This window comes from Doryrhamphus excisus, chromosome 19 (assembly GCF_030265055.1).
Source record: "Doryrhamphus excisus isolate RoL2022-K1 chromosome 19, RoL_Dexc_1.0, whole genome shotgun sequence".
NCBI classification, from domain to species: domain Eukaryota; kingdom Metazoa; phylum Chordata; class Actinopteri; order Syngnathiformes; family Syngnathidae; genus Doryrhamphus; species Doryrhamphus excisus.
In genome coordinates this window covers 1,501,373-1,523,831 of record NC_080484.1, presented here as the reverse complement: position 1 = coordinate 1,523,831, position 22,459 = coordinate 1,501,373, and the positions used below count along the sequence as shown (strand labels likewise).

Genomic DNA, 22,459 nt, shown 5'->3' with positions numbered 1-22,459 from the left:
CGTAATAAGCTTTAATAAGCAGTAAATACAGTTAATAAATCCCCTATTAATAAGATTATTTGCTTTAATAAGCCTCTTAATAAAGATTTATTAAATAATGTATTTACTTCACACAAATGGGATATTTATAATAATAAACTATAATAAATTATTCCTAATAAATCGAGTTAATAAAGTAAATATTGTACAATTATTAACGGAACAAGTGTCTCATTAGGATTAGGATATAATATGGAAAAAAGCAATAATACATGATAAATGTATTTATATCCCTACTTATTAGAAATAACTTCTAACTGCGATTAATTGTGATTAATTATGGGTTAACTAAATTGGATGGATTTGACATGGAAGGGTGGAGCCGCACGTACCCGCCTGCGCTCCCGGAGGATGGCCGCCTCGGCTGGGTGGTTGAAGCGGAATTTATGGACCCCTCCCAAGGTGATCACCATTCCTAGAAACGGGGGCGGGGGGGCGGGGGGGAGAAGATGAAATGTCCTTGTTACAACACATGTGTTGTTCTAACCTCTTTTCGAATAAAACAACAATTCCAACCAATAAAGAAATGTACATGAGTGAATACTTCAAGTGCGTTAGGAATATCGGAGTTCTGACCTTGCGCCAGCCTGCAGGGCTCGGTGACCTCCCTGTCGTTAATCAGGCAGACGCAACCGGGTAGCGGTCTGAGCGTGACCACACCGCCATCATTCTGGACCTCACAGCTGGATCCACCCTGCAAAACTAGGAACCCATGAAATTGAATGTGGGGTTCCTCAAGGCTCAATTTTAGGTCCACTGCTTTTTAATCTTTACATGTTTCCCCTTGGGGACGACGTGATTAGGAAGCACGGCATCAGCTTCCATAGTTACGCTGACGATACACATGTGTTGCATGCTATAATTTCCGTGAACGAGCCATGAATGGAACTTGAACGCACCGCAAACGTTTCCACCACTTCCTGTGGAAAATTTTCGAGAAATTCATATATCAACATATACGTATTTTGACATTTATTTTTGTACATCAAATAATTTCATTTCGCAAAACTATTAAATTATTTTATGTACAAAAATAAGTGTCAAAATATATATATTTTATATTTTGACATTTATTTTTGTCCATAAAATAATTTAATAATCATTAATTTTTTAATAAAATGTAATAAATTAATAAATTATTATGTATAAAATCAATGTAAAAATATATGTTATATTTATTGATGTGTTGCATGCTATAATTTCCGTGAACATGAACGCACCGCAAACGTTTCCACCACTTCCTGTGGAAAATTTTCGAGAAATTCTCGAGTAATTTCTTTACTGGTTTTGTTCTTATCTCACAGAGCGATGCTTTTTTTATCGAAGTATGGATACATGTTCATCAGAAACCCATGAAACTGAATGCGGGGTTCCCCAAGGCTCAATTTTAGGTCCACTGCTTTTTAATCTTTACATGCTTAACCAAATGTTTTTATAGTTTTACATGTGCTTATTTTAGTTAGTTTAGCAACTAGTCTTCACGCTTTTAAAAATTAATTCGTCAAAATTATTAAATTTGTATGTACAAAAATAAATGTACAAATATAACATATTTTTACATTTATTTTTGTACATTATTTTAATTAATATAATGTAATTATTTTATGTACAAAAATAAATGTAAAAATATAACACATTTTTACATTTATTTTGTAATAAATGTAAATAAATGTAAAACTATAACATATACGTATTTTGACATTTATTTTTGTACATAAAATAATTACATTATATTAATTAAAATAATGTACAAAAATAAATGTAAAAATATGTTATATTTGTACATTTATTTTTGTACATTATTTTAATTATTTTAATTAAATAAATGTACAAATATAACATATTTTTACATTTTTTTTTGTACATTATTTTAATTAATATAATGTAATTATTTTATGTACAAAAATAAATGTCAAAATATAACATACATTTTTACACTTATTTTGTAATAAATGTAAATAAATGTAAAACTATAACATATACGTATTTTGACATTTATTTTTGTACATGAAATAATTTCATTTCGCAAAACTATTAAATTATTTTATGTACAAAAATAAGTGTCAAAATATATATATTTTATATTTTGACATTTATTTTTGTCCATAAAATAATTTAATAATCATTAAATATTTAATAAAATGTAATAAATTAATAAATTATTAAATTGTTATGTATAAAATCAATGTAAAAATATGTTATATTTATTGATGTGTTGCATGCTATAATTTCCGTGAACGAGCCATGAACGGAACATGAACGCACCGCAAACGTTTCCACCACTTCCTGTGGAAAATTTTCGAGAAATTCTCCAGTAATTTCTTTACTGGTTTTGTTCTTATCTCACAGAGCGATGCTTTTTTTATCGAAGTATGGATACATGTTCATCAGAAACCCATGAAATTGAATGCGGGGTTCCCCAAGGCTCAATTTTAGGTCCACTGCTTTTTAATCTTTACATGCTTAACCAAATGTTTTTATAGTTTTACATGTGCTTATTTTAGTTAGTTTAGCAACTAGTCTTCGCGCTTTTAAAAATTAATTCGTCAAAATTATTAAATTTGTAATAATGTACAAAAATAAATGTAAAAATATGTTATATTTGTACATTTATTTTTGTACATTATTTTAATTAATATAATGTAATTATTTTATGTACAAAAATAAATGTAAAAATATAACATACATTTTTACATTTTGTAATAAATGTAAATAAATGTAAAACTATAACATATACGTATTTTGACATTTATTTTTGTACATAAAATAATTTCATTTCGCAAAACTATTAAATTATTTTATGTACAAAAATAAGTGTCAAAATATATATATTTTATATTTTGACATTATTTTTGAAAATTGCAGAAAAATGCTAAATGCTGTGTTAACGCCGCTGATTTATATTTTACTTTATTTGATTTTATGGCAAAAATGACATAATTTAGGTAAAAAATACATAAATACGCCATTATTTTGTTATTATATAGCCAACATTATTCACTTATTTCACTAGCAAAAACGTACTCATCACAACAACGTATTGATAGCCGATGTTTTTCATGTTTTTTTTGTTTTTTTTGCAGGAGAAGCATAAAAAACAGAGATGATGCAACCCTTCACTAATGCATTACACTTCCTAGCATATTTAACAGTACGCTAACTAGTCTTCACACTTTTCGGAAGTGTATGAATAAATAAAATGACAACAAATTTACTAGAAAATTGCAGAAAAATGCAAAATGCTGTGTTAACGCCGCTGATTTATATTTTACTTTATTAGATTTTATGACAAAAATGACATAATTTAGGTAGAAAATACATAAATACGCCATTGATATTTTGATATATATTGATAGCCGATGTTTTTTTTTGAAGGAGAAGCATAAAAAACAGAGATGATGCAACTCTTCACTAATGCATTACACTTCCTAGCACTATTTAAACCATAAAAACGGCCACAAGGGGGCAGAAGTTTTGTACCTATATGCGGTTCTTGAAACGGGTCCAGCGGCCCGATGCGGGTTACTCCTTCCTGTAAGACAAATTAGAACATATTTCATCATCAACACGTGTGATACAAAAAGAGTCTCGGGCCGGTTAGCGTGACGGTGGCGGTGTCAGGAACACGTGTGTTCCCCAACGGTACGAGTGTCAGGCCTGGAGGGCGTGCTTGTCAATGTCAGATTCAGGTTAAGCTTAAAGCCTCTTGGAAGTCGTAGTTTGAAGGAAGAGAGGAAAGACGAGTCCATTTACCTTACCTATACCTCCACACTATTTCTAGCAGAAGAGAGGAAGAGGAGGAGGAGGAGGAGGAGGAGGAGGAGGAATCTAGCCAACAGAAAAGATGAAAGGAGTCAGCATCACGCACAAAGAATGGAAAGATTTACTGTTGTGCAGGGGTGTCAAAATTGCACCCTGGGGTCCATTTACGGCCCAAATTAAAATTAATAAATTATTTTATGTACAAAAATAAATGTTGTATTTTTACATTTATTTTGTACGTAAAAAATAATTCGGCAAAATTATTAAATTTGTATGCACAAAATAAATGTACAAATATAACATATATTTTACATTTATTTTTGCACATTATTTTAATATAATGTAATTATTTTATGTACAAAAATAAATGTAAAAATATAACATATTTTTACATTTATTTTTGTAATAAATGTAAATAAATGTAAAAATACAACATTTTGACATTTATTTTTGTACATAAAATAATTTAATTTGTCAAATTATTCAATTATTTTATGTACAAAGTGTCAAAATATGTTATATTTTTACATTTATTTTTGTAATAAATGTAAAAATACAACATTTTGACATTTATTTTTGTACATAAAATAATTTAATTTGGCAAAATTATTAAATTATTTTATGTACAAAGTGTCAAAATATGTTATATTTTTACATTTATTTTTGTACATAAAATAATTTAATTTGGCAAAATTATTAAATTATTTTATGTACAAAGTGTCAAAATATGTTATATTTTTACATTTATTTTTGTACATAATAATAATAATTTAATAATATAAAATTTTTAATACAAATGTAATAAATTAATAAATTATTAAATTGTTGTGTACAAAATCAATGTAAAAATATATATGTTATATTTATAATAATTATTATTAATTATTTAATCATTATTACATTATTTTATGTACAAAAACAAATGTAAAATATATATGTTATATTTTTGCATTTATTTTGTAAATAAAAGAATTGAATAATTATTAAATAATTAAAGAAAAAATGGAAAGATTTACTGTTGTGCAGACAGTAAATGTTATATTTTTACATTTATTTTTGTAATAAATGTAAATAAATGTAAAAATATAACATTTTGACATTTATTTTTGTACGTAAAAATTAATTCGGCAAAATTATTAAATTTGTATGCACAAAATAAATGTACAAATACAACATATTTTACATTTATTTTTGCACATTATTTTTATATAATGTAATTATTTTATGTACAAAATAAATGTAAAAATATAACACATTTTTACATTTATTTTTGTAATAAATGTAAATAAATGTAAAAATATAACATTTTGACATTTATTTTTGTACATAAAATAATTTAATTTGGCAAATTATTAAATTATTTTATGTACAAAGTGTCAAAATATGTTATATTTTTATATTTACTTTTGTACATAAAATAATTTAATATAAAACTTTTAATACAAATGTAATAAATTAATAAATTATTACATTGTTGTGTACAAAATCAATGTAAAATTTATAATAATTATTATTAATTATTTAATAATTATTACATTATTTTATGTACAAAAACAAATGTAAAATATATATGTTATATTTTTGCATTTATTTTGTACATGAAATAATGTAATAATTATTAAATAATTAAAGAAAAAATCAAAAGATTTACTGTTGTGCAGATAGCAAATATAGTAGTTGGAACTTATGGATAACTACGTTGAAATATTACATAATTTTGCAATTTTATGAGAATAAACTTGGAATATTATGTGGAAAAATAATGTCAATATACTAGCAGGACTGAAATATTAAAGAAAAAATACGTTAATTTTTATGCTGTAATATGAGAGAAGTTATAATATGAGAATAAATAAAAAATATATTTTTTAATCATTATTAAAGGAAAATGTAGGTGAAATATTAAAAGATTGAAAGAATAGTAAAAAATACATTATTTTTTAAAAGTTGGAAATTATGAGAAACAAAAAAAAAACAAAAGTTTTTGAGTTGTCATTTTTGGAAAATTATAAAAAAAATGATAATTTAAAAAAATCATAATTTCATGTAATTAAATCATCTGAATTTATGTGAATAAAATGTGTAAAGATGATTGAAGAAGAAAGTTTGGACATTTCATAAAAAGCCAGCAAAAATGGATCTGGCCTTGTGGGACGCCCCTGCTGTAAAGCCACACAACCACGAGTATTGTACTACTAGTACTACTAGTACTACTAGTACTACTAGCGTACCGTGAGATGGTAGAAGGCCACGCCGGTGCTGAGGACGTCCCTGTGGAGGGCCACCAGGTGAGGCTGGAGGGAGTTGATGAGGAAGCCGCCTCGGTCTCCATGGATGTCCACGCTGTACTGGTCCAGCAGATCCTTCTTGTCCCCCCCCCAGCTCTCGGACCAGTCCTTGGTCAGCTGCTCCACCTGCCGGGCATTTAACACCGCTTTCTTCATCCGTTATAAAAAAATATATATTTTTCCTTTATATGTTCTCTTTACTTCAATTTTAGATAGCAAAAAATAAACTGTAAATTCATACAATTTTTATGATATATTAAATTAAAAATATTAAATTATTTTATGTACAACATAAATGTAAAAATATATGTTATATTTTTACAATATTTTAAAATATACGTTATATTTTTACATTTATTTTGTACGTAAAATTTTATTCGGAAAAAATTTAAAAAAAAATTATGTACAAAAATAAACGTACAAATATAACATATTTTACATTTATTTTTGTAATAAATGTAAATAAATGTAAAAATAGAACATATATTTTTACATTTATTTTTGTACATTTTAATTAATATAATGTAATTATTTTATATACAAAAATAAATGTAAAAATATAACATACATTTTACATTTATTTTGTAATAAATGTAAATAAATGTAAAAATATAAGATATATATTTTGACATTTATTTTTGTACATAAAATAATTTAATAATTATTAAATGTTTAATAAAAATGTAGTAATTTAATAAATTATTAAATTGTTATGTACAAAATAAATGTAAAATTATATATGTTATATTTTTGCATTTATTGTTGTACATAAAATACATGTAAAAATATATATGTTATATTTAGTGACATAAAATAAATGTCAAATAAATAATAATAAATAAATATATATGTTATATTTTAACATTTTAAAAAATATGTTATTTTTTAATTTATTTTTGTACCTAAAATTTCATAATTATTAAATTTTTAATAAAAATTGAATAATTTAATACATTATTTTATGTACAAAAATAAATAAAATATATGTGTCATTTAATAATTATTAAATTCTTAATAAAAATGTAATTTCATAAATTATTTTATGTACAAAAATAAATGTAAAAATATATAGGTTATATTTTTACGTTTATTTTTGTACATAAAATAATTTAATGATTTTAATAAAATTAATTTTTTTTTTTTAATTAGTGATGTCCTAGTACCGGTACCAATAATTATCGGCCTTATATCGGCATTATATTTAAAATATAAAAACGATAAAAATTATAAAATAATAAAAAAATTATTCTAATAAAAATATTGGAGATGCATGTCTTCCCGGGAACGCCGTGTTACCTTCAGTTCATTCTGCAACACCATGTCCGACAACGTTCCGTCCCTCTCGTCGCTCAGGGATGGGCTGGGATCCCGCTGCTGGGTGAGGGAATAAAAACCAGGAGTCCATCATTCCTACCCGAGTTACCCGTAATCCCGCCGTACCATTCCGAAGCCGAGCAGCATGCTCTTCAGCCTGTCGATCTCCTCCCTCAGCTCCCGGATCAGGCGCACGTTGGCGTCCTGCACGCACACGAAACCAAAAGCGCACGTTGATGAGAGGAACATTAAAGATGGCGGCCTGAGCGGCGCTCGCCCACCTCGTTCACCCGAGGCTTGTTGACGATGTTCCTGGCATGGGCGGCGTAGCGCAGGGTGCTGAGGGTCTCGTTGTAGCAGCTTGCGGAAGGCGACACGGCTGGGCGGAGACGTGGCGGGTCATTTCACGGACAATCGGGAATATCGAATCACCGTGATTCTCACTTGGTGTGGAATGTCACTAAATACACTTGTCAAAGATCCTCTACGCGACAGGAGCTAGCGCAGTCATTCACGGCCTTTATTTGGCCTCCACTAAGATTTGCTGTTGAGTAGGGGTGTCCAAATTGCAGCCTGGGGTCCATTTACGGCCCACGGCACATAAAAATAAATTAAAAAATATGATGAGAATAAATTAATCTTGTTATTAAAGGAAAATGTAGGTGAAATATTTAAAAAAATACCTCATTTTTTATGTTGTAATATGAGAAAAAAAACAAAATAAAGTTGTCATTTTTGGAAATTTTGTATGGGCAAAAAGTTATAATATTACGGGAATAAATAAAAAAATATGATGAGAATAAATTCATCTTATTATTAAAGGAAAATGTAGGTGAAATATTAAAGATAAAATACCTTATTTTTTATGTTGTAATATGAGAAACAAAAGAAAATAAAGTTTTCATTTTTGGAAATTTCGTTTGGGCAAAAAGTTATATTACAGGAATAAATTAAAAATATGATAATAAATTCATCTTATTATTAAAGGAAAATGTAGGTGAAATATTAAAAAAATACCTTATTTTTTATGTTGTAATATGAGAAACAAAAGAAAATAAAGTTGTCATTTTTGGAAATTTAGTTTGGGCAAAAAGTTATAATATTATGGGAATAAATAAAAAAATATGATGAGAATAAATTCATGTTATTATTAAAGGAAAATGTAGGTGAAATATTAAAGAAAAAAGACCTTATTTTTTATGTTGTAATATGAGAAACAAAAAAAAATAAAGTTGTCATTTTTGGATATTTTGTTTGGGCAAAACGTTATAATATTACGGGAATAAATTTAAAAATATGATAATAAATTCATTTTATTGTTAAAGGAAAATGTAGGTGAAATATTAAAGAAAAAAGACCTTATTTTTTATGTTGTAATATGAGAAAAGTTATATTACGAGAATAAATAAAAAATATAATGAGAATAAATTCATGTTATTATTAAAGGAAAATGTACAAAGATTATTGAAGAAGGAAGGTGAAATATATATTAAAAGAATATTAAAGAAAATTTTTCTTTTTTTTAAAAAAGTTGAAAATTATGGAAACAAAACAAAAAAATAAGTTGTAATTTTTGGAAAATATTTGAGGAAATATGTATATTTATAATACATATATAATATATAATATATTTCTGGAAATATCTAATGAATGCTTTCCTTGTACGTACTTGCAATCATGATGGTCTTGGAGTTCCCCCCCAGGCTGTCCTTCAGCAGCCAGGTGAGGATGGAGTCCCTGTAGGGGATGAAGCAGTGTCTCCTCCCTCCTCCTCCTCCTGGTGCTCCTCCTCCTCCTCCTCCTCCAGACAAGGAGCTGCTGTGGCTGCCCGCCGTGCTGCCGTCGCCCTCGGACGCCATACTGTTGATGCTCTGGCAGCTGCTGGACATGTGGGAGTTCTGGGCTGCGTACGGAAGGGGACGTATTACGAAGAAGAAGAAGAAGAAGAAGAAGAAGAAGGAGGAGCAGAAAAAAAAAAAGCGAAATCGCTAACCGAGTGCGGAAATGACGATGCCGAGCGTGACGAGCGACTTGTTGATGTTGGAGCCCTCCGTCAGTCTGTCCCTGCAGTAGTTGGGGTCGGCTCTCTCGCTGCAAGTCACATCAGTTTCACTCGTTCCGTGCGGTATCCAAACGGACGCTAGGGGGCGGCAGGGGGCGCACTCACCTTCCTGCCAGGTCCACCAGGTTGATCTTGCTGACGGTTTCGGAGGGACGGTTATTCTCAAGTATGGCCTGTGATGATGATGACATCATGACAACCATGAGATATTTTATAAGACATTTTCTGTCAACAGAAATGTTTCTTTTCATTTGTTTTATTTCATTTGTATATTTTTTATTAAATATTACATTGCATTATATTATTTTTATTTATTATGTATTTTTATTATGCGTTATTTAGATATAAAATATATTTTACATTTATTACATTGCATTATATTATTTTTATATATTTATTATGTATTTTTATTATACATTATTTAGATATAAAATCTATTTTACATTTCATTTATTAAATTGCATTGTATTATTTGTATATATTTATTATGTATTTTTATTATATGTTATTTAGATATTAAATATATTTTACATTTCATTTATTACATTGCATTATATATTTTTTATACATTATGTATTTTTATTATACATTATTTAGATACAAAATATATTTTACATTTAATTTATTACATTGCATTATATGGTTTTTATTTATTATGTATTTTTATTATGCGTTATTTAGATATAAAATATATTTAACATTTATTACATTGCATTATATTATTTTTATTTATTATGTATTTTTATTATGCGTTATTTAGATATAAAATATATTTTACATTTATTACATTGCATTATATTATTTTTATATATTTATTATGTATTTTTATTATACATTATTTAGATATAAAATCTATTTTACATTTAATTTATTAAATTGCATTGTATTATTTGTATATATTTATTATGTATTTTTATTATACATTAGATATCAAATATATTTTACATTTATTACATTGCATTGTATTATTTGTATATATTCATTATGTATTTTTATTGTACATTATTTAGATATAAAATATATTTTACATTTATTACATTGCATTGTATTATTTGTATATATTCATTATGTATTTTTATTGTACATTATATAGATATAAAATATATTTTACATTTATTACATTGCATTATATTATTTTTATATATTTATTGTGTATTTTTATTATACATTATTTAGATATAAAATATATTTTACATTTATTACATTGCATTATATTATTTTTATATATTTATTGTGTATTTTTATTATACATTATATAGATATAAAATATATTTTACATTTCATTTATTACATTGCATTATACTATTTTTCTATATTTATTATGTGTTTTTATTGTACATTTAGATACAAAATATATTTTACATTTAATTTATTACATTGCACTATATTATTTTTATATATTTATTGTGTATTTTTATTATATGTTATTTAGATATAAAATATATTTTACATTTCATTTATTACATTGCATTATATTATTTTTAAATATTTATTATGTATTCTTATTATATGTTATTTAGATATAAAACATATTTTACATTTATTACATTGCATTATATTATTTTTATATATTTATTATGTGTTTTTATTATACGTTATTTAGATATAAAATATATTTTACATTTAATTTATGACATTTATTTTATTAAAAAAAAAAAAAAACTAATCCATGAAAAAAGAAGCGGGGACCTGAGTGTACTGGATGGTGAAGATGGCGTGGGAGCGGCTGCTGGCGTCATGGTTGTGGGTGGCCGCCGTGATGCGGTTGGCGACGCCCGCCTCCAGGAGTTCCACGGCCTGCTTGCTGTCCGACACCACATGCTGTGATAGATCTGATATCGAAGACAAACAGTTGACGATATCGGCATCGAACATTTGGGATCGGTGTCGTTGATTCACACGCTGGATGCACCACAACAACGCTTGGTGATGAATCACCATGTTCATCTTTTGGAAGCAACCATAGCCAAGATCCCTCAACATGGCCACCTTGTGTTCATGTAATCAGGAAATAACCTCACTTCCTGTGGTCACAGACAATGAGTGGATGCGGGAAGGAAAGAGAAAGCAAGGAGGCGGGACTCCATTGTTGTAGTACTACGTCTAAAAGTATAAAAGTACTCACCTTGCACGTAGGGACCTTTCTCGGGATGCTCTCGGACTCTCAGGGAGGTTCTCTTCTTGTGCTCGCCACCTCCTAGCAGATCTCGGACTCGCTCGTTGTAGATCTCCAAAAAGCTACAGAAACAGATTAAATATATTAAATATTATATATAATATGATTTAAAAAAATTATATTAAATTAAAAATTAACTTACATTAAAAATGAACTATATTAGGAAAGCAGGAAGTGAACAAATGTAACAGTTACTGATTGTAAAAGTAAAAAAAAATGTAAGGTTTAAAAAATATATATATTAGGAAAGCAGGAAGTGAACAAATGTACCAGTTACTGATTGTAAAAGTAAAAAAAAAAAAAAAGTTAAAAAAAATTATATTAGAAAAGCAGGAAGAGAACAAATGTAACAGTTACTGATTGTAAAAGTTTAAAAATATATATTTTAGGAAAGCAGGAAGTGAACAAATGTAAAAGTTTGATTGTAAAAGTTTTAAAAAAATGTAAGGTTTAAAAAAAATGTATATTAGGAAAGCAGGAAGTGAACAAATGTAACAGTTACTGATTGTAAAAGTTAAAAAAAATTAAGTTTAAAGAAATATATATTAGGAAAACAGGAAGTGAACAAATTTAACAGTTACTGATTGTAAGTTTAAAAAAAAATAAGGTTAAAAAAATGTATATTAGGAAAGCAGGAAGTGAACAAATGTAACCGTTACTGATTGTAAAAGTAAAAAAAAATTAAGTTTAAAGAAATATATATTAGGAAAGCAGGAAGTGAACAAATGTAAAAGTTACTGATTGTAAGTTTAAAAAAAATTAAGGTTAAAAAAATGTATATTAGGAAAGCAGGAAGTGAACAAATGTAACAGTTACTGATTGTAAAAGTTTAAAAAAAAATAAGTTTAAAGAAATATATATTAGGAATGCAGGAAGTGAACAAATTTAACAGTTACTGATTGTAAAAGTTACAAAAAAATAAAGTTAAAAAAAATTATATTAGGAAAGCAGGAAGTGAACAAATGTAACAGTTACTGATTGTAAAAGTTTAAAAAAAAAATAAGTTTAAAGAAATATATACAGGTAAGGGCCAGAAAATTAGAATATTTTCATAAACTTGATTTATTTCAGTCATTGTGTTCAAAAGGTATAACATTTACATTATATTTAATCATTGCACACAGACTGATGCATTTCAAATGTTTATTTCTTTAATTTTGATGATTATAGGTGGCAACAAATGAAAATCCGAAATTCCGTGGGTCAGAAAATTAGAATATTGTGAAAGGGTTCAATTTTGAAGACACCTGGTGTCCTGCAAAGGGCTTTAAATGGTCTCTCAGTCCAGTTCTGAAGCTTACACAAACATGGGGAAGACTTCAGATTTGACAGCTGTCCAAAAGGCAACCATTGACACATTGCACAAGGAGGGCAAGACTCAAAAGGTTATTGCTGAAAAGGTTGGCTGTTCTCAAACCTCTGTGTCCAAACACATTAATGGAGAGGCAAAGGGAAGGAAAAACTGTGGTAGGAAAAAGTGTACAAGCGATAGGAATCACCGCGCCCTGGTGAAGATTGTGAAAAAAAAACCCATTCAAAAATGTGGGGGAGATTCACAAGGACTGGACTGCTGCAGGAGTCAGTGCTTCAAGATCCACCACCAAGAGACGCATGAAAGACATGGGTTTCAACTGCCGCATACCTCGTGTCAAGCCTCTTTTGAACAAGAAACAGCGCGAAAAGCGTCTCACCTGGGCTAAGGAAAAAATGAGCTGGACTGCTGCTGAGTGGTCCAAAGTTATGTTTTCTGATGAAAGCAAATTTTGCATTTCCTTTGGAAATCGAGGTCCCAGAGTCTGGAGGAAGAGAGGAGAGGCACAGGATCCACGTTGCTTGAAGTCTAGTGTGAAGTTTCCACCATCAGTGATGGTTTGGGGTGCCATGTCATCTGCTGGTGTCGGTCCACTCTGTTTCCTGAGATCCAAGGTCAACGCAGCTGTCTACCAGCAAGTTTTAGAGCACTTCATGCTTCCTGCTGCTGACCTGCTTTATGGAGATGGGGATTTTACGTTCCAACAGGACTTGGCGCCTGCACACAGCGCCAAATCTACCAGTGCCTGGTTTAAGGACCATGATATTTCTGTTCTCAATTGGCCAGCCAACTCGCCTGACCTTAGCCCCATCGAAAATCTGTGGGGTATTGTTAAGAGGAAGATGCAGAATGCCAGACCCAAAAATGCAGAAGAGCTGAAGGCCACTATCAAAGCAACCTGGGCTCTCATAACACCTGAGCAGTGCCAGAAACTGATCGACTCCATGCCACGCCGCATTAATGCAGTCATTGAGGCAAAAGGAGCTCCAACCAAGTATTGAGTACTGTACATTCTCATATTTTTCACGTTCATACTTTTCAGTTGGCCAACATTTCTAAAAATCCTTTTTTTGTATTGGCCTTAGGTAATATTCTAATTTTCTGACCCACGGAATTTCGGATTTTCATTTGTTGCCACCTATAATCATCAAAATTAAAGAAATAAACATTTGAAATGCATCAGTCTGTGTGCAATGATTAAATATAATGTAAAAGTTATACCTTTTGAACACAATGACTGAAATAAATCAAGTTTATGAAAATATTCTAATTTTCTGGCCCTTACCTGTATTAGGAAAGCAGGAAGTGAACAAATGTAATAGTTACTGATTGTAAGTTTAAAAAAAATAAAGTTAAAAAAAATTATATTAGGAAAGCAGGAAGTGAACAAATGTAACAGTTTCTGATTGTAAAAGTTTTTAAAAAAAATTAAGGTTTGAAAAAAAATTATATTAGGAAAGCAGGAAGTGAACAAATATAAGAGTTACTGATTGTAAAAGTTAAAAAAATTAAGGTTTGAAAAAAATTATATTAGGAAAGCAGGAAGTGAACAAATATAAGAGTTACTGATTGTAAAAGTTAAAAAAATTAAGGTTTGAAAAAAATTATATTAGGAAAGCAGGAAGTGATCAAATGTAAGAGTTACTGATTGTAAAAGTACCAGATGGAGGGGTAGGATTTAATAAGCTTTGCTTCTTCCTACTCCTTTTGGACATGTGGAACTGGGAACTGATTATGGGATGCACTCAATTGGAATCTGACGCATGTTTAAATGAAATTATGAAATGATATAACGTTGTGCATGACAATAGAAAGATAAAAGTCATTTTAATAATCGTGTACGTTGTTGACCGACAAAGCGTGCAAACACCTTTCGACCAAAACGAGAAAAACAAGTTAGTAATGAACATTTCATTGCCCGAAGCTTTGCAGGTAAAATGAGAAGAGGCATCACCAGGTACCTGATCTCCACTCGGCTGGAGTTCTGCCCGTCGGGAAGCGGTTCCCGAGACCTGAACAGACCCTTTAAGGACAACGAGGATGTGATTAAATATTATATATAATATGATAAAAAAATTACATAAAATTAAAAATTAACTTAAATTAAAAACTAACTATATTAGGAAAGCAGGAAGTGAACAAATAAAACAGATACTGATTGTAAAAGTAAAAAAAAATTAAGTTAAAAAAATTATATTAGGAAAGCAGGAAGAGAACAAATGTAACAGTTACTGATTGCAAAAGTTAAAAAACAAATTTTAAGGTTTTAAAAAAAATTATATTAGGAAAGCAGGAAGTGAACAAATGCAACAGTTACTGATTGTAAAAGTTAAAAAAAAAATTTTTAAGGTTTAAAAAAAATATATATTAGGAAAGCAGGAAGTGAACAAATGTAACAGTTACTGATTGTAAAAGTTTAAAGAAATTCCATTACGAAAGCAGGAAGTGAACAAATGTAACAGTTACTGATTGTAAAAGTTTAAAAATATATATTTTAGGAAAGCAGGAAGTGAACAAATGTAAAAGTTTGATTGTAAAAGTTTTAAAAAAATTTAAGTTAAAAAAATTACATTACGAAAGCAGGAAGTGAACAAATGTAACAGTTACTGATTGTAAAAGTTTAAAAAAAATGTAAGGTTTGAAAAATATATATATTAGGAATGCAGGAAGTGAACAAATTTAACAGTTACTGATTGTAAAAGTTACAAAAAAAATTAAGTTTAAAGAAATATATATTAGGAAAGCAGGAAGTGAACAAATGTAAAAATTAAGAAAAGAAAATAAAAAAAAAATGTAGTGTCACTGTGGATATGTAGTCCACACCGTATCGTGTCGTATTTCCATACCTGGCAGATGCGAGGAGTCAAACCGGCGGAGTCCTGAACAATAACATTTCAGTTAGCGCTTTTACCGTTTGGGACGTGACGGACAAATAACTCCGCCCCCCCCCCCCCCTTTTCTGCTCACCGCTGTTCCCATCATGGTGTAAGTCTTTCCCGAGCCGGTCTGGCCGTAAGCAAACAGACACACGTTGTAGCCCTCGGAAGCTCCGGCTAGCACCGACACGCCCAAGTCCTGGAACACCTGAGGAACAAAAGAGCCAGTTATTAAAATAAACATGGAATAAAAACATAGTGGTGGGGCAAACGTGGGGGGGGGGGCTGTCGGAGAATCCGACATAATCCAAATAATCGACTAAGCGTCTTTGTTTTCACTTTGCTCTATTTGCTTGTCTTTTTAACGCGGAAAATTCGCCAAAGAGTACCTCAAAATAAAGGTAAACATTTAAAAAAAAAAGTTCTAATATTACGGGAATAAATAAAAAAAATATGATGAGAATAAATTCATCATATTAAAGGAAAATGTACAAAGATTATTGAAGAAGGAAGGTGAAATATTCAAAGATGAAAAGAATATTAAAGAAAACATTTAGCGTACGGCAAAGGCCGATGTGAAGTGTTAGCCATTTAGCTAAGATGCTATCATGATAGCATTGTGCTGAAGTAAATAGTAATAGTAGTTACTGTAGTAGTAATTTTTGTAAAACTACAAAAAAAATTTAAGTTTCAAAAAAATTATATTAGGAAAGCAGGAAGTGAACAAATGTAAGTTACTGATTGTATAACTTAAAAAAAATAAGTTTAAAAAATATATTAGGAAAGCAGGAAGTGAACAAATGTAACAGTTACTGATTGTAAAAGTTAAAAAAAATTAAGTTAAAAAAGTTTATTAGAAAAGCAGGAAGTGAACAAATGTAACAGTTACTGATTGTAAAAGTTAAAAAAAATTTAAATTAAAAGAATTACATTACGAAAGCAGGAAGTGAACAAATGTAACAGTTACTGATTGTAAAAGTAAAAAAAAATGTAAGGTTTGAAAAAAAATTATATTAGGAAAGCAGGAAGTGAACAAATGTAACAGTTACTGATTGCAAAAGTTGAAAAAAATTTAAGTTTAAAAAAATTACATTAGGAAAGCAGGAAGTGAACAAATGTAACAGTTACTGATTGTAAAAGTAAAAAAAAATTAAGGTTTGAAAAAAAATTATATTAGGAAAGCAGGAAGTGAACAAATGTAACAGTTACTGATTGTAAAAGTAAAAAAAAAAATTAAGGTTTGAAAAAAAATTATATTAGGAAAGCAGGAAGTGAACAAATGTAACAGTTACTGATTGTAAAAGTAAAAAAAAAATTAAGGTTTGAAAAAAAATTATATTAGGAAAGCAGGAAGTGAACAAATGTAACAGTTATTGATTGTAAAAGTACAAAAAAAATTAAGTTTAAAAAATATATATTAGGAAAGCAGGAAGTGAACAAATGTAAAAGTTACTGATTCTAAGTTTTAAAAAAAATTTAAGGTTAAAAAAAGTTATATTATGAAAGCAGGAAGTGAACAAATGTAACAGTTAGTGATTGTAAAAGTACCAGATGTAAATAGTACCAGATAAATAGTCATAGTAGTTCCCTCGTTACATCAGGGTTCACCTTTCGTGGAATAAGAATTACAAGCAGAATTACATCAGCAACCTGATCTAGAAGCAGACCCGAGACCTCCCAACCAAAACAGTCTGGGATCAGCGAGGCCCCATAACCCCCCACCAAGGCCGGGGTCCAGCCCTGGTGGGTAAGTACACACGGCGAACGATTGAGGAATCCTCTCAAAGTTGGTACAATTCCCACAGATCAAACACAAGCATACTTTCAATATGCCGCCCGGTGTGCGAGTACGAGTCCAGAACCTTACAAAAGCGGCGGGGATGAATTTAGCTTGGACTTGCTTTAAAGCAAGAAAAAAGTACAAATAGAGAGAAAAAAAGTTGAGAAAGTTTTTAATTTTAAATAGCTTAGAGTACAATATACAATAATTATTAAATATATAAATAATATTTAATAACAATAAACAAAATTACATATTTATATAATAATTATATATATATAATTTTAAATAGAAAGTTAAAATAGTTGGAAAATAAAAAAAAATGCTGTAATTTTTATAAGAAAAAAGTACAAATAGAGAGAAAAAAAGTCGCAAAGTTAAGAACATTTAATTTTAAATAGCTTAGAGTACAATATAATTAAATATATAAATAATATTTAATAAAATAAATAAAAATTAAATATGTATATAATAATTATATATATAATTTTAAATAGAAAGTTAAAATAGTTGGAAAATAAAAAAATTGCTGTAATTTTTATAAGAAAAAAGTACAAATAGAGAGAAAAAAAGTCGCAAAGTTAAGAACATTTAATTTTAAATAGCTTAGAGTACAATATAATTAAATATATAAATAATATTTAATAAAATAAATAAAAATTAAATATGTATATAATAATTATATATATAATTTTAAATAGAAAGTTAAAATAGTTGGAAAATAAAAAAATTGCTGTAATTTTTATAAGAAAAAAGTACAAATAGAGAGAAAAAAAGTCAGTCTAATGAGAAAAAAGTTAAGAACATTTTAAATTTTAAATAGCTTAGAGCACAATATACAATATAATTATTAAATATATAAATAATATTTAATAAAATAAATAAAAATTAAATATATATATATATATATATAGAAAATTTAAAAAAATGCTGTAATTTTTATAAGAAAAAAGTAGAAAGAGAGAAAAAAGTCAGTCTAATGAGAAAAAGTTGCAAAGTTAAGAAAATTATTTTATTATTATTATTATTTTTACATAGCAATATAATTATTAAATAGATAAATACATAAATAGTATTTAATAAAAATAAATAAATAAAATCCTTTTTATATAATATATACATATAGATAAATATATAATATTTAATAAAAATAAATAAATAAAATCCTTTTTATATAATATATACATATAGATAAATATATAATATTTAATAAAAATAAATAAATAAAATCCTTTTTATATAATATATACATATAGATAAATATATAAATAATATTTAATAAAAATAAATAAATAAAATCCTTTTTATATAATATATACATATAGATAAATATATAAATACTATTTAATAAAAATAAATAAAAAATCATATTTATATTACACACACACACATATATATATATATATATATATACAATAATTTTAATATTTAATAAAAATTATTAAATAAAAGTTAAGTTAAGTCATAACAATGTCATAATGTTATTTAAAAAATTATAAAACAAAAATAAGAAGAAAGTAGAAATATTTGGGGGTAAAAACAGCAGCAAAAGTGAGGAAAAAAACAACCAAAATTGATAGATTGATGATAATAGGCTTTTCACCCATAAGACAAAACTGCTAATATCTTAGCATTTCCAAAATATGAAAGGGGCCCCCCTGTGGCCCTCACTGTAAAAAGTTACACCACCCCCGTCGTCCAAAGCATTTATCCGACCAGCAATACAACCAAAGTTGAAATAACAGTACTGGATAATTGTTTCTAACTGGGAACTCTTTGTGCTTCTAACAAGAACCTGATTGGATTGGGAGCCAGGGCTTGGAGATCTGACTCTCAATAAAAGCCTTTCAAACGTCAAAGTGTGCGGACCACCGAGGGTTGCCCCCTCAACAACGACAAAGAAGACACTACTCTTCTCCCTGGAGAGTTAATACATTGTTAAAGCGGACCCTCTTAAAATAACTCCATGGGGGCCATGACAGGCCCGAGGGTCCCGGGACAAAAGGTAGGAAAAAGGCTTCTCTTATGTTTTTGTGTTGAAAGTGGACAGTAAACCTTTTGGGATAAAAGTTGATATCAAAGCAAGGATGACAATCAGTGAAAGTGACGACTGAGGTTGTTGTTGGAAACATTAGCATCGACATCCAAGTAAACATTAGCATCGACATCCTTGGGATTTTTCCCAAAACAAAAACTTTGTTTTGGTTCTTGACGAAACAACGGAGAAGGAAAAGCAGAATATAGAAATCGGCCTTGTACAGGAAGTTGGGTTCTTTGGGTCAATTAGGAAGAATAACCTAGTTCCATAGAAAAAACAGGAAGTCCATTTGGTGTGTTCAGGGCCGCTCTTAAACATGCTTTACAACCAGGGGTCTAAAACTCAATTTACTTGGGGGGCCACTGGAGCTCGTGTCTGGGTGAGACTGGGCCGCATCAGGTTTTCCCCCCCAAAAAAAACAAAAAAAAACACAAAACCCATTTTTTAAAAACAAAAAAAATTAAAAAAAAAAACTTAGCCTTGGTTCCAATTTTCTTTTTTTGCGCAACTGCAGGGTCTTGAGACACATGCTAACTCGCAAACTAGAGAGCTAGCGACCTAAATGCTAGCCTTCGAGTTATTTCCTTTCAACTTAAATAGCCAAAAACTTACCACTTCCACACGGATAGGGAGGATAACTATTAACAGTTATTTAACCTTTAACATGAACATGAATCAAACGTAATCATTTTTTCTGGGTACATGATACCATACAGCATCCATATCAAACTAACATTAAACTTTCATATCAAGGCGGGGGCCTCAAAGTAGTGTCCTGCGGGCCACATTTGGCCCGCGGGCCGCGTGTTTGAGACCCCTGGTTAAAATCATCTGGAACGTTCCGTGCGTTATTTACAACATATTGCGCAACCGCAGGGTCTCGAGACACATGCTAACTCGCAAACTAGAGAGCTAGCCACCTAAACGGTAGCCTTCGAGTTATTTCCTTTCAACTTAAATAGCCAAAAACTTACCACTTCCACACGGATAGGGAGGATAACTATTAACAGTTATTTAACCTTTAACATGAACATTAATCAAACGTAATATTTTTTTTCTGGGTACATGATACCATACAGCATCCATATCAAACTTGCGTGGGGGGCCTCAAACTAGTGTCCTGCGGGCCACATTTGGCCCGCGGGCCGCATGTTTGAGAACCCTGCTTTACACCGTCATGGAAAATGTCTCAGTAATACCGAACAGCTGGTACAGACTTCGATGACATTCGGGGCATTTAAAGACCATCTTATCGGGGACCAAGACCTGTACCCCTAATCTGGACATTTCGGACCCCAAAGGAGGGTTCCACTTGTAATAGCATTTCCAGCCTACAAAATATCTATTAAGCTACATAGAGTATAGTCCAATCTTTGACTCTATCCAATTTGGGAAAAACAGTAGTACCTTGGTTAACATGCCCCGGTTAGCATGTTTTTTTTTGGTTAACATCCAAAATTTATGCAAATGTTACGGGTCCGATCTGTAAGGATTTTACCCGGGTTTTCTCCGGGTACTCCGGTTCCCTCCCACATTCCAAAAACATGCTAGCATGCTGGGTTAATTAGCGACTCCAAATTGTCCATAGGTATGAATGTGAGTGTGAATGGTTGTTTGTCTATATTATGTGCCCTGGGATTGGCCGGCCACCAGTCCAGGGTGTACCCCGGGTCTCTCGCCCACGGAGTCCAGATTGCGTCCGAGCATGGGTGGAAGTCCACGCCCCAAGACAAAGGTTCCACCTGAGTACTGCCCCCACTGTGTAATATTATTAGTTTCACATTTTCTATTAAAAAATATATATATATTTATTTAAAAAAATATATATGTTAAAAAAATTTAAAAAATATCTAAAAAAAATAATATAAAATACAAATATTTTTTTTTAAAAAGAATATGTTTATATTTGCTTTTTGGGTGTATGACAAAAATTTTGCCTTGCTTTGCTTTTGCACTTTACTACGTCGGCCAGATTTTCTACGCCGTAACTTCACCTACCACAGTCGGATTTGGGAATAATTATCCCTGATAAACTCGACAAATGTAATTTTTGTTTGACCCAGGAACGGACTAATTTTTTAGTATTTTTCAGTATTTGACACAGAGGGGAAACATGGCTGAATTTTGCAACCTTTGCAACCACTTTGTGCAAAGTCAAGAAACAAGACTGTAAAAGGAGAAAAAAAAATGAGAGAAGCACAGTTTCTCCCAAACAAGCCGACAGCTGCAAGGCGAAAAAAAAAACCAACCCTGTCTCAGTTCCCTGAATGCAACACCTGGCCGAGGAGTGCAAATCAAGATCCTAAACGTGTGCATGGGAGAAACCATTTGGCTCCACTTCAACAATGCTCTCGTCTGTCACACTTGGACTGAATTTGTAGGTCAAATTAGCATGGCGGCCCAGAAGGGAGTGGGGGGGGGGGGGGGCAGTGTACGGTACGGCCCCCCCTTTTCATTTCTGTGTGGGAATGAAGAAGTGTACAGGACAGTACCAATTCCATTTTTAGCAGTCACAGAGTAGAATCCCCATGTAAAAAAGCCAATAGATTAAAAACCACAACTCCGCCCCCCCCCCCCCAGTGAAGGAAGACCAACAAGCGGAATGGTACGTTCCGCCGTGTGGCAGCTGGAAATGACTTCTCCAGACCGGAGAGATATAAATGGGATATAGCCTCCATGGGGATAAAAGGCTTTCAATGCATTAAAAAGCGCTTTGCTACATGAGATGCTATGTTAGCATGATGTCATTTGGGGGATTCGACATAAAAATATATATATGTATTTATAACTTGAAAATATATACTTCCTCCGC

At 30.0% G+C, this 22,459-nt stretch overlaps 1 protein-coding gene across 1 annotated transcript in view; it reads right to left on the bottom strand.

Annotated features, from left to right (window-relative positions):
* stard9 (StAR-related lipid transfer (START) domain containing 9) overlaps positions 1-22,459 on the bottom strand; it is a 49,632-nt gene that overhangs the window by 13,528 nt on the left and 13,645 nt on the right. Inside the window, exons 4-18 of the mRNA XM_058056015.1 lie at positions 15,921-16,037; positions 15,800-15,832; positions 14,915-14,976; positions 11,591-11,703; positions 11,155-11,297; positions 9,571-9,638; positions 9,397-9,494; positions 9,073-9,306; positions 7,685-7,782; positions 7,530-7,607; positions 7,386-7,463; positions 6,033-6,215; positions 3,520-3,571; positions 616-741; positions 372-454 (exon numbers count right to left, since the gene is read on the bottom strand). Of these exons, the coding sequence (XP_057911998.1) occupies positions 372-454; positions 616-741; positions 3,520-3,571; positions 6,033-6,215; positions 7,386-7,463; positions 7,530-7,607; positions 7,685-7,782; positions 9,073-9,306; positions 9,397-9,494; positions 9,571-9,638; positions 11,155-11,297; positions 11,591-11,703; positions 14,915-14,976; positions 15,800-15,832; positions 15,921-16,037 (1,566 nt within the window). The remainder of the gene's footprint in view (positions 1-371; positions 455-615; positions 742-3,519; positions 3,572-6,032; positions 6,216-7,385; positions 7,464-7,529; positions 7,608-7,684; positions 7,783-9,072; positions 9,307-9,396; positions 9,495-9,570; positions 9,639-11,154; positions 11,298-11,590; positions 11,704-14,914; positions 14,977-15,799; positions 15,833-15,920; positions 16,038-22,459) is intronic.